The sequence below is a fragment of the Trypanosoma brucei genome, assembly GCF_000002445.2.
Source record: "Trypanosoma brucei brucei TREU927 chromosome 11 chr11_scaffold01 genomic scaffold, whole genome shotgun sequence".
Classification (NCBI taxonomy): domain Eukaryota; phylum Euglenozoa; class Kinetoplastea; order Trypanosomatida; family Trypanosomatidae; genus Trypanosoma; species Trypanosoma brucei.
Window position 1 is genome coordinate 532572 of NT_165288.1, and position 12751 is coordinate 545322.

A 12751-nucleotide genomic window follows, 5' to 3' on the forward strand; every position below is an offset into this window, starting at 1 on the left:
CGTGTCTAATAGCGGGCAGCAGCGGATGCGCTCACGCCTTCTTAGCGGCGGCCTTCTTGCCGGCAACCTTCTTCGGGGCAACCTTTTTGGCGACAACCTTCTTGGCTAAAGGTTTCTTGGCAACAGCCTTTTTGGGAGCAGCCTTCTTAGCGACAGCCTTCTTTGGAGCACCCTTCTTAGCGACAGCCTTCTTTGGAGCAGCCTTTTTGGGGGCTGCCTTCTTGGCCACAGCTTTCTTGGGAGCAGCAGATGCCTTCGCCATACTTCCGAGTGTTGATAAGATTGCGACTTCTTCCACAGGGAGAAAGAGAAAAATGAAAGCAAAATAAAATGAATGTGAAAGAACATGAGAATACAATGAGTTTGGAGGAAATAAGCGGAAAGGGAAAAGACCTACAGTAATACTATTGGACCACAACCATACACAGGCAGTTAGTATAGCCACACATCAGGATGATATGCTCTTTGCAACGCTACGACACCAACACCGCATGGCGGTACATAAGACGCAACCCACAAACGAAACATATCCAATAAAAAAATGAAAAAGAAATAAAAAAGTAAGATAGGAAAAATCTAACTCCGTCCTGGAGAGACGCACGAGGACGTCCTGAAACGTGTGACAGCTTTCTCCCACACTCAGGTAAACCTCATAGCGTGTCTAATAGCGGGCAGCAGCGGATGCGCTCACGCCTTCTTAGCGGCGGCCTTCTTGCCGGCAACCTTCTTCGGGGCAACCTTTTTGGGAGCGGCCTTCTTGGCGACAGCTTTCTTGGGAGCAGCCTTCTTAGCGACAGCCTTCTTTGGAGCACCCTTCTTAGCGACAGCCTTCTTTGGAGCAGCCTTTTTGGGGGCTGCCTTCTTGGCCACAGCTTTCTTGGGAGCAGCAGATGCCTTCGCCATACTTCCGAGTGTTGATAAGATTGCGACTTCTTCCACAGGGAGAAAGAGAAAAATGAAAGCAAAATAAAATGAATGTGAAAGAACATGAGAATACAATGAGTTTAGAGTAAATAAGCGGAAAGGAAAAAGACCTACAGTAATACTATTGGACCAAAACCATACACAGGCAGTTAAAATAGCCACACATCAGGATGATATGCTCTTTGCAACGCTACGACACCAACACCGCATGGCGGTACATAAGACGCAACCCACAAATGAAAATATCCAATAAAAACGGTAGAAGGGAACTAAATAAGTAAGATAGGAAAAATCTAACTCCGTCCTGGAGGGACGCACGAGGACGTCCTGAAACGTGTGACAGCTTTCTCCCACACTCAGGTAAACCTCATAGCGTGTCTAATAGCGGGCAGCAGCGGATGCGCTCACGCCTTCTTAGCGGCGGCCTTCTTGCCGGCAACCTTCTTCGGGGCAACCTTTTTGGGAGCGGCCTTCTTGGCTAAAGGTTTCTTGGCAACAGCCTTTTTGGGAGCAGCCTTCTTAGCGACAGCCTTCTTTGGAGCAGCCTTCTTAGCGACAGCCTTCTTAGGAGCAGCCTTTTTGGGGGCTGCCTTCTTAGCCACAGCTTTCTTGGGGGCAGCAGTTGTCTTCGCCATATTTTATTTTCCTTTCTACTTTCCTATGAAATGTTTTGGTCGAGAAAATAGTTTGAATTAATTTAATTAGGGTAATGGAGTGTTGTTTATACACATATATCTCCTTCTCTATTTTTTTTCCTTCATTACAGCATTTGGGTTAAGTTTTTTTTGGTAGTGATCTTCCGGGACAATCAGGTGAGGTGCCTAAATTTGTGGTCGACGGAAAATTACCAAAAGTGTCCTCTGACTGTTGCTTTGTTTAGTTCTCGTTATCGTATGTCTCGATTATGTCGTGAGACGGCCAAATACGAGCCATACCATCTTCTGCGCCGGAGGTAAATGATTTACCGTCTGGTGCCCAGCGTATATGAAAAATAGGACCATGGTGGCCCCTGTGGGACTCCAACTCAGTCCCGTCAACAGTGAACTCTTTTGCCTTTAGCTTTGATCCCGCAGCCACGTTTTGCCCGTTGGGAGAAAGCGATGCGCATTCGATATCGTCACTCGTTGTAAAGGAGCTCTTGATTTCTAGCGACGTAGTGTCTATGAAAGATATGCTCTTCTCATGGGCCGCCACAATGCTGTTGGAATGGGTGTACTCGAGGAAATTGAGGCCGGGAATCTCTTTCCTTAAGTATGGCAACGAAGTATCCCGAAGATCCCACTTCATAATAGTATTTTCGCATGCTGTAACCATTGTTGTGTGATCAATGAAGTACGTCGCCTTCACTTGATTAACCTTCTCGGTGCTGTCGAAACAAACAGGATTGGCATCGTAGGCTTGAGCGTCAAAAATGCGGACCAAGCCATCAACGCACCCCGTTGCGATTTTGTTGCCACACCAATCGCAGGACTTAATATACTTTGGATGGCTCCATGTATGTAGCTTATCCCCGGTCACGGCATTCCACACCATCGAGGAATAATCACCGCTTCCGGTAACCAATCTTGTGGCGTCCTCATTGAAGACCGAACAGTACACAGCACCCTTGTGCCCTTCGAATGTCCCAACCCAATCTCCAGTTTCTCCGTTACGCAACATAGGCTTAGCGTCGTGACATGACGTCACAAGCCAGAAGGTCCCGTCGATGATGTTGCTATAGTTAATATGACATATTGGCCTCGTGTGCCCAGAGCAGATTTTCACCTTGGTTATATCGGCATTGGTGGCTGAAGGTGCCAACGAGTCTTTTTTCTGTGTTGCTGGTGTTTTTTCGGATCCCGAATGTCTGTTGTTCATTTTCCTTCCTATTCCAGGATACTTACGAGCACTGTTTTTTTTTCCTGTTGCAAGTGATAGACAACTACACTGTCCCCTCTGGGTAATAGTATCTTGTGTGAGAAGAAGCCTTTAGTGAGACAGAAATTGTTTTCCCCTTTACTCGGAGGTAAGAAAGGAAGAAACTGACGACACCCTACAAAAACACGCAGTGCTGTTGTAACCGTTGTTGAAAAGACGTGAGAAACAAATATTTTCACTAAACGTGTAAAGAAAAAACCTTTTAACAACAAAAAATCGACTCCGCTGGTTCTGTTTCCCTCTCTTATATTGGCTTCCCTCACACTTAAGTTTCAATATCTCTCCTACCATTAAGCTTCCCCCATCTATAATTATGTGTTAAAGTTACGTTCTCAAAATGACGGGACGGAAATGTACAGCTCCACTTTTCACGGTAAAACGCGATGGGTTGGTGAGTCCTCCCGCGGTTTCCAACACACATTTCGCATTCGCATACCTTTGACCCCCCGTCTTCTACCTATGAATGCTTCGCCGACAAATGCTAGTAACGATTAATAAATAAAATCTTTTTCATTTGGCAACACTGCTCATTTGCTTCATTGAGTCCGTTTGCGTGGCACAGCCCGAAGGATGTCATCAACGCGAAGTATCATTTCAGCAGCCTCAGCAGCGTAGCCCAAGACAGAACTTTTAACCTTGAACGACTCAGTGATCCCAAGGGCCTTGACGTCAGCAACATCGCCCTTTACAACATCGATCCCAAATGTATTACGACCTTGATAGTGCTCCGCCTGCAAGCGAGTGATCAGATCATTACTGTCAAGCCCCGCATTATCGGCGATGATGGATGGGATCATCCGGAGTGCGTTAGCAAAGGCAATCATCGCGAGCTGCTTCTTTCCTGGTGTTGTTTTGGCCCTTTCCTCAACAGCGCGTGCCATGACAAATTCAGAGCACCCAGCGCCCAGCACCGTCCTCGTTTCACCGATGGTTTGTGAAATAACACAGAGTGCATCGTGGATGGAACGCTCAGCTTCATCTAAAATGTGCTGCGACATTCCGCGAACCACAATCGTACATGCTTCGCCCTTGGGGAGACCAGAGAACCGTATAACGGTGCTCTCACCGATCATAATTTCGTCAATCCTCTTTGCAAAGCCATACTTGACATTCTGAGACTCGTCAAACTGTGAAAGCACGTCGGCACCCAGTGCCTTGGCAAGTCGTTCAATCCCCTCAAAATCAGCGTGTTCAATTGCCATAATTCCGTGCTGGGCAAAGATTTCTTCGGGATAATTGTAGATAAGTTGGCGGTTAATGAAGCAGTTGATATTGTGCTTTATTATCTTCATACACTTGTTTTTCATCTTTTCCTTCTCTGAAGCTTCAACTTCCGCCAACTGCGACACACTTTCCACTCGAACTTTGGCTCCAAAAATCTTGATTTTGTCGGTGTCCATGGGAGTGTTCGCTACCAGAATCTTAGCGTCCTCTAGGAAACGCGGTTGGCCGACACCAATTTTTTTATCGAGTAAGAAACCAGGTTCAAGGTAGCTGTCACGGAGGGTTCCCCCCAATTTTTTCATTATATTAATCATTTCAAGGTTACCACTTCCCTTTAAGCGAAGAACAGCGTCTACACAAAGCTTGGCGAAGTGCTCCTTTTCCACAGTAATAATTTTAGAACTCAGAGTCGTTTTGGCAATCCTGATCAAGTCGTCATAGAACAACTTCTCGTCACTACCGTGGTCTTCAGCGGAGGCAACCAGTGCCTCACGTGCAACTTGCGTAGCTAGACGGTATCCTTCGATGATCGTTTGAGGGTGAATCGATTGGTCTAGCAGTTTCTCAGCGTTTCGAAGAAGTTCACCGGCGAGAACGGTCACACTCGTGGTTCCATCACCAACTTCGTCATCCTGGGTCTTACTCATGTCAATGAGAATTTTTCCTGCTGGGTTATCCATGAAGAGGGACTTGAGTATAGTAGCACCATCATTGGTCACACGTACTCCCTGAGACCGATCCATGCCTTGAAGAATCTTGTCCATTCCCTTTGGTCCAAGGGTCGTTTTCACAATATCGGCAACCGATACGGCACCCATAATATTCATGAGGCGGGCACGCTCACCCTTCTCCTCTGAAGCTCCGTCACGGAGCACCTGCTGAGCTTGGTTAGCGAAAAGCATTATTGTTTTCTCTTGTATCAACTATTCTACATATAGTGGATCGAAGCATGAATGTTTAGTGTGACTTCAAATGCACAAGGATGTGTCCCCCGTTTTCCAATACGGTGGCGAAGACCCTTCCAGGAAAAAAGGAAATGATTTACATAACCACTTAGTCCAATATGCTACAAGCACCGCACCCAGTGGCATGTTCCCCTGTCAAGCAGCATAGTCGCAACAATCGTTTCGGACCGCCACTAGCATTGCGGTCCTTCAACTTCATTTTCACAGAGAGAATAAAAGACAAAGAATGGTCACCACTTGACAAAATAATCTCTCGTTTGCAGAGTGGCAAATACACTCAAAACGCAACACCTCGGTAAATAGTTTTAGCCAGATGATGTTGACACTTAAATATGTCGAGACACTCATTCGTGTTCTATTTCACACAGTTGTTCATGAGCAAATACAACCGACTGTAGGACCAAAATGATCCACCTCAACTAGATTTATTAGCTTCTATCAATCTAACTGTCGCGGTAGATTTTGTAGAGCCAATTATTCTACATGAACAATAATTCCGGTATTCCGTACCCCAGTTGCGGAGGTAATGAAGCTCCTTATAGATCCCTTAACGAGGCCGCGCACGGAGCTCTGATCAGCCGAATCGTGCTTCAGAAGTTTAACTGCACAAAGTGAAGAGTCCCTGGGTGAAGTTGAATGTGTCCACGCACAAAGACAGAGAACTCTTTTAACACCAACAACACTGCATATCTCGGAAATTAGGGTCTGGAAAAACGACAGCTCTCCATAAGGCTGATTTGACAACAGCAAAACTTTACCTGTTTCCTCTAAGAGGGGAAACGCCGATGCAGCTATGAAAAACGAACACAGAATGCTACAAATTGGGTCAGAAATCCTCGCCCCCGTCAGTGTAATTATGATACTTGATGTCATCACGCTTATGCTCCCTAGAAGATCAGCCAGTATGTGCAAGTAAACCCCTCTAATATTGTGATCAACCGAGCCCGAGCAACCACCATGAGCATGTGAGTGACCGTGCATACCATGAAAAAAAATGATTCCTAGAATATTTACAATTAACCCGATAAGTGAAACTTGTATCAAATATCCAGCTTCAATTTCCGGCGGTTTAATTATCCGTTCAATTGATTCCAGGGTAACATACCATGCAATAAATAGTAGAAGAACAGCGTTTACAAAGCCTCCCAAAACTTCATATCTCGCATACCCAAACGGATACCTCCTTTCATCAGATGGAAAGGATGCAACAACGGCAGCGCACAAGCCGATGGCAATAGAAGCGGAGTCGAGCATCATGTGAAAGGCATCAGAGATAAGCCCCAGCGAATTAACCGCAATTCCATATACTAATTCAAGCACCATCACCCCAGTCGTCAGCAACAGAAACATCGCTAAATTCCTCTCCCGTCGGCTGGAAAATAATTGACTGATAGCATTTGCAACAGAAATATCGTTCCCCTTGTAGGGAAACCCGGGAAGCATTAGTCACTTATTTGAACACACATAACGATAACAATACAACCATAAGCATTCGTAAAAAAAAAACGAAAAATGTATAATGTAAGTGTGAAAACTGCGAAACAGACACAGCTCAGTGCCAGAAACAATAGCAAATACAAATTTGAGGCGGGGAGAGTACCAACCTGTTCCTTGGACATGGCGAAACGGCCTCACATTACGAGACCAACTCCTTCCCTAAAATAAGAAAAGGAGGTAAATTTGTAAAAAGGAGATCGCCTATTTATTTTACATCTGGCGGACGTTTCAGACTACCCATCAAAACTACAAGCAAAAATCATATTCCTTCCTCAAAAAGGGGGGGATTAACCGCCCACCAACCACCCTCCAGAGGTAAGGGGCAAGAGAATACCAAAAATAAAAGACATTAGGTAACTACGTGTAACACCAGATGGGTCAATAGCAATATCCCACAGCATTCATTCTTACCAGGATAAATGCACATACGCAGTCGCCTCCCTGTGTACAATTAAGGTAATTCAACAAAGAAAAAATGTTGAACCACAAAGACTGTCTTCATCCATCAAGGTTTCTTCTGTTACCGCGGAAAAACGGTTTGAACAACTCCATCCCGATCCTCTAATACTTATGCATGCCTAGTAGAGGAGTCCTTCTCCTTCAAGTCCATTAAGACAAACCATACGTCCACAGAAGACCAGATATTGGAAACTGCAAAGGAGTAATTAGTGAACAGAGAAAACGGTCGTATATTCCTCAATTGTCAGTATGATCTCCAAAACAAATCACCGAAAACACCAGACAACCGTCAACAATGAGAAAAACAGGGGGAAAAATACACTGCGTAGTGGAGCCTCCCATTGCATTGACCAGTCCTTCGTTCACATCTATATTTCAAATGGTCCAACGCCAATTATACCTCATACCTAAACTAATGATGTACCCAACAATAAAGATGCGTATTAATATTAAAGCTGGTTGTTGTTTTCATACGTTAAGCACGATAAAAGAAATATTAGTAACAATAGAAATAATAGATTCCATCAACAAATCAACTCACCTCTCACCACCAAAAAAAAAAAGTAGTAAGGAATGTAAGGCGAAGCTAATTGGTCGCAGTAAAAAAAACTCGGAGCAGTATTTTAAAAAAGGGGGGCAAGGACAACGGAGGCAGTTGAGCACCAAGTATTCAGAGCTTTATCTCCCACTAACAACGGTAGGCTCCCACTAACACCGACGCCGTTTCCACCTGTTACGCCTACGTGCAATATCCCCCTACCTGATGGGTGGCAGCAAATCCTACAGTGAATATGTTGAATTGACCGGGTGTAAAAACACTCAATATAGCAATTCGTAACCCGACAACTTGGTTAAGGAGAAAAGTTTCTTTGAGGTACTTTTGGTTCAATGTCAAAACAAAAGCGAGGGGCAAAATAAAGAGTAGATTGCACAGGAATTTAATTAACTTTTGCAAATAGAAAATACAATAGCTTCAAGTATTCTGAGTCCCTCTGATTGTCGACCTCTGAATATTTAAGGTAGTGGTCCATGCAACTGCACGATACTATTTAGCACTCAATTAAACGATTGCTTTTTTTAAGTTTCTAACAATAGTATTATTTCAAGGATGATCCAGAGACGGAAACTTCTCTTGAAGCGGGTGTAATAATACTTAAAAGAGAGAAAAGGCACACTTTCACAGTAATAAAGTACGTTACATGTCGAAGGAGCTAGAAAAGAGCGATGAGCAAACATCAAGATAGGCAGCCCAGTACCCTGGCTCAACAACGTTTAAACAAAAAACAACAAAAACTGGTGATTCACAAAACATAATAACAATATATATGTCTAAATTTTGCGTTGTTACGGGAAAATAATGGCATCAGAGGTGACGTTGATGAAGTGTCACCCAAACAAGAACGCCGCCAGTGAATGCAGTACCTGCAAGGATTCGCAAGTGGCTCCAGGCGCCACAAAGCTAGCAGGTGAGAGAGACAGAAAATAAAACATCAATCCCCTGCGACCGCAACGGAGCGGCACAGCACCAAAAGGCCCAACATCGTCATGGTGGAAGAGACACTAAGCATCAGCACCCTTGTCGGAAGAATGAAACTACATTACCGGGCCAACCATCAGCGGCCCGCTTTAAAGCGCAGCGCACCAACGAGCTTCTGGGAGAGAGAAACACCGCGGGCTATATGGGTGACGGCACCAAAGTGTCACGACAAGCGGGGGGCGTCGACTTTCCAGATGGGCAGCGACAGCATCGACCCGAGCCGGACAACACCATTCGCGAGGTGGTGCGGAACATGGGAAGCCCTCCCCATCTCCACCGAGGAGCCTTGCCCTGGAGGAGACACTCAGACAAGGTAAGACACACCTCTCCCCAGAAAGCCTTCTCTTAATATATTTAAATACCATGTAGCCGACACGTCCGACCCGAGAGGCAATTCGGGCCGTCCTCTCACATCCGCAACGGCGCGAGGGCACGTGAGGGGCTAACAGCCCTACACACATTGGGAAGAGTGGCGGCCTCTCTCGTGCTTGCACCGGGTGTTCACCATGCCATGACACCAGTCTCCTTTTCCCAACACACCTCAACATGGGAAGAGGAGGGCCGGAGACTCTGAGCGACGCGTACTGACGTCCAGTTCCTAGAATGGCCAACAACGTACGCAATCCCGTTCGGCGTACCCACATCCAATGTCGTCCACGCCAAATGGTATCAACCAAAGGGTCGGCGAGGTATCGAACTGGGCCCCATCCGCGAGCCCAGCAACCACAACACTTTGAAAGTGCTTGATACCACCGCTGGCGCCACAGAAGTGAGGACAGCTCTATTGACATAATGAAGATCATCATTCTCACGGGAAAAAATCAGGTTGGCCGCGCGTATCAGCAAAGAGACAATCCGAAAGTTTTCTAAGGAAGGTGGGCAACGCGAATGGCAACACATACCCAGTCGTGCGTGGTGCCGGATAGGGTGGAAAAAAAAAAAGAACCCCCCCCCCGGGAGTCGAGAGGTCGCCCCTGACGACAGACGAGAAACATTTCTTATGCCCGGCTGGCACCACCGAAGGACCCAGGGGGGAAAGAAGGATGGTCGCCCCGGCGGTGCCAGCACAGGGTAGCCACTCGGGACAACAAAGCAAACCTCGGTAAACAGAACAATAGGGTATCGAAACTGGTCGTGGCAGAAGAGCGTTTTAAACGCTGCGACAACTGCTCGCAACCCACTAGGCGGCGTCAACCCCCAGCGCTCGTTACTCTCGGGCTTCCGCGGGCCGAGGGGCGACAAGGACGAGCTGCGGCCGGAAGGTAACAAACAATGCCAACGAAACAGCGCGACGCATGGAAGATGAAAGTACTGGAGGTCAAGGGTTGCTTACTCGGGGCGTTTTATGGGCCCAACGGAAAGGCTACAATATGGGCGCTGCTTGGTGAATCGGAGATTTGTGGGGGCAGCACGTACTCGAGTAGCTGAAATATACGAACTGCAGCGAGAAGTAATATGTATTTAACCCGTTCAATTGAACCCTGTAATGCAGAAAAACACTGCGCTACTGAAAGCAGAGCTCCATCACAACGTTACCGGTGGAAACAAACTGGATATCGACATTTCACCATTTTCAAAGTTATCGGAACGGATGGTCGCCAGTAGGTTCTGTGGTACCGTGGACCAACCGTCATGGGCGTAACAAGCCGAGTTAACACGAACGCCTCGAACAGTAGGCAGCATAGCGCAACTTTTTCGGACCTGAGTTTCTCTAGAAATATCACCAGGCGCCGCTGCTGTATTCACGCACCGTCCCCGAGCACTTGTATCAGTGAATCAAAGCCGCGCCATCCACGCATCGGAAAGACTCCCCGTGGACTCATAGTCACTCGATGGATTAGCAATTCTCCAAGCAGAGTGGTGTGAGCCAGAGTGTGCACACTTCCGGGGGCTACCGCTAATACTGGGACCGCCGCAGGGACCAACGTTGGGCCTCATTCTGTTCAACCCTTGGAACAGTGGTAAATGTCTCGTCCCAGGGTTCAGCACCATGAGGGGACTCTGTTCCACTACATGACTTACCCTAGTGATGCAGAATACTTCAACGTAGTACCAGAGACCTCTGACACGTTTTTTCGCGTGAGACCAATAATCTTAAGGGGTGCAGACCTGTGGAACACTGTTTTGGCCGATCCGCTCGGTCGACCATACGGCATGGGGTCCGCCAACCCCGTTGCGGGATATCGCTTCTCTACGTTGTTCCCCTGACAGGTGCTAGTATTCCGGCAAAAGCATAACTTCAAGTAAGACAGCGGTCTTATTACACAGCATCCTGCAGTGTTGTTTCCTAGTTGCCCCGGTTTTTCGTATTTCTCACGAAGGTAAAAAGAAAATCTCTAACTTTTTTTTTGTTAATCAAAACGGCAGACGAAGTGAACATGGCACTTAACAGCGTGCAAGGGACCTGGCGCCACTTCGTTGTCGGTGATCTAAGTCTGGAGGTGATGGAGAAACAATAAGTACGGTGAAGCTGCAGCGTGGGCCACAAAAGGGTGGAAACAGTGATGTAACCGTTGGCAGGGCGGTTGTAGGTCCTGCGCTGAATGAGATTTTGTTTGCTTCAAGCGTGGTGAAACATTCAAACCCAAAACACATAGGAGTCACAAATGTCAGGTACCAGAAGTCTTCAAGAACTAATAGCGGTTTTAAACCAGGTAAGTAGGGTTATTGCTATTAGGCGTCAAGTAATGTAGGAGATGCCCACTACCAGGGCACAAAAGAGAAAGAGCATCCGGAACACATTCCCAGCGCGACGACAACAAACGCAAATAAGCACTAGGGCAAAGAATTGCACCACTGGGTCTGAAAAGAAGCAGAGGACATGATGATAGGATGCGCACCGGCGACCCGAGCGCCAGAGTGCTTGTAAAAGGAATGTCACGCTTACCGAAAAGGTAAATTGCACAAACCTGTTTCCTCGGTACAAAACTGAAGAATCGGAAAGGTAGTGCGCTAACGCGGGGAATGGAAAGCACTTATACATTCGCCACTAAATGAACGGGGAAGGAGTAAACCCCCACATTCTTCACGGCACCCCAATATATTGGTAAATGCGTCCAGTTTCTATGATCCTGTTGGTATCGTCTTCCCAGGGTGACTCGACGAAGGGTTTGCAGAACTCAGGTTTCAAAAGTGCGGTGCCTACGCGCCGGAAGAACCCCAACCCTGGCAGAAACGACGGATGTCTGGGGGTTGGCGAGAAAATGCGCCTTATTCTGTGAACGCTTAAGAGCGGAACAAAGAAGTGTAGGCTTCCACTACAACTGGCGGTTATAGTATGGAGCAAAAAAAAGTTATAGTGAGTCGAATCCGCAGCACGATGTAAAGTTTTCGATCGAGGGGAGGGGTTAAATTAAAACGCAATCCCACAAGTCCACATAGCTGGAAAGGGGTCAGATTAAATCCCATAAGCTACGATGCAACTAGTTTGGTCACTAGTTTTGCAGCCACATCGGCATTACGGCACTGAAGCAGTGGGAACAGCTACTGAATTTAGAGGCAACCCACTATGCACTATCGCGAACGACGGCCAGCAACAGAAAAAAAAATGAAGCAAATCTGGGGGGAGGGAGAAGAGAAAGTTTAGCGCCAGATCTGAAAGGATGGCCTCATAACACGTGCTGTTATGATTTGAATTGGCCTCTTGTGTCTGAGATATCTCGTTGTGTTATCCAAAAGTTTGTTTGAGGTAAGGGAACCTGGGCAATCCACAACGGACAGTTCAGCAAAACAGAGAGGGGAAATCAATGGAAGATAATTCAAGGAGGAGAAAGAAGAATCAAAGGTGTAACTGAAACTGGATCCCAAGAATGAACTTACGAGAAGTTGCAACGCGTCGAAGGTTCCCGGGCTGGTGGACAGCTCCTGTAACACACGCGGTGCGCGGGTTATATAAAACCAACAGTACGCTCTTGGAGGTTGCCCGACGAACATGAAGAAGGGTTAAAGGCCTGTTTGGAAACCCATCGGCTTCCAAATTTGTACGGAACGTGTCAGTCGTATCGGTCTGACAGTGGACCCGACAAATGGGATGCACCGATAAGAGGGTAAACGCCCATACATATTAAAACTAGGATGTAAAAGGCTTTTCGGCTACATGTTAGGATGGGACACCTTGAATCAGGAGGGGTAAGAAATCAGAATCTTCTTTTGACACTCCTTGGGGTGGTGTGGCACGTAAACTAGAAACTGTAACTGGGCAATTGAGGGTTCTATACGGGGAAAAGAG

General features: G+C 46.7%; 4 protein-coding genes across 4 annotated transcripts; all 4 read right to left on the bottom strand.

Annotated features, from left to right (window-relative positions):
- Positions 1–1800: 1800 nt before the first annotated feature.
- On the bottom strand, positions 1801–2781 carry Tb11.42.0004 (hypothetical protein, conserved; the record flags this gene model as incomplete). Its single annotated transcript, XM_823180.1, has 1 exon — positions 1801–2781. One exon carries the CDS (start codon positions 2779–2781, stop codon positions 1801–1803), a length of 981 nt encoding a protein of 326 aa, XP_828273.1.
- Positions 2782–3377: 596 nt separating this feature from the next.
- Tb11.42.0003 (t-complex protein 1 subunit beta) lies at positions 3378–4967 on the bottom strand (the record flags this gene model as incomplete). Its single annotated transcript, XM_823181.1, has 1 exon — positions 3378–4967. One exon carries the CDS (start codon positions 4965–4967, stop codon positions 3378–3380), a length of 1590 nt encoding a protein of 529 aa, XP_828274.1.
- Positions 4968–5504: 537 nt separating this feature from the next.
- On the bottom strand, positions 5505–6473 carry Tb11.42.0002 (cation transporter protein, putative; the record flags this gene model as incomplete). The annotated part of the gene is made up of 1 exon (XM_823182.1): positions 5505–6473. The coding sequence occupies one exon, from the start codon at positions 6471–6473 to the stop codon at positions 5505–5507; it is 969 nt and encodes a 322-aa protein (XP_828275.1).
- Positions 6474–8612: 2139 nt separating this feature from the next.
- On the bottom strand, positions 8613–9329 carry Tb11.42.0001 (hypothetical protein; the record flags this gene model as incomplete). Its single annotated transcript, XM_823183.1, has 1 exon — positions 8613–9329. The coding sequence occupies one exon, from the start codon at positions 9327–9329 to the stop codon at positions 8613–8615; it is 717 nt and encodes a 238-aa protein (XP_828276.1).
- Between the last annotated feature and the right edge of the window lie 3422 nt (positions 9330–12751).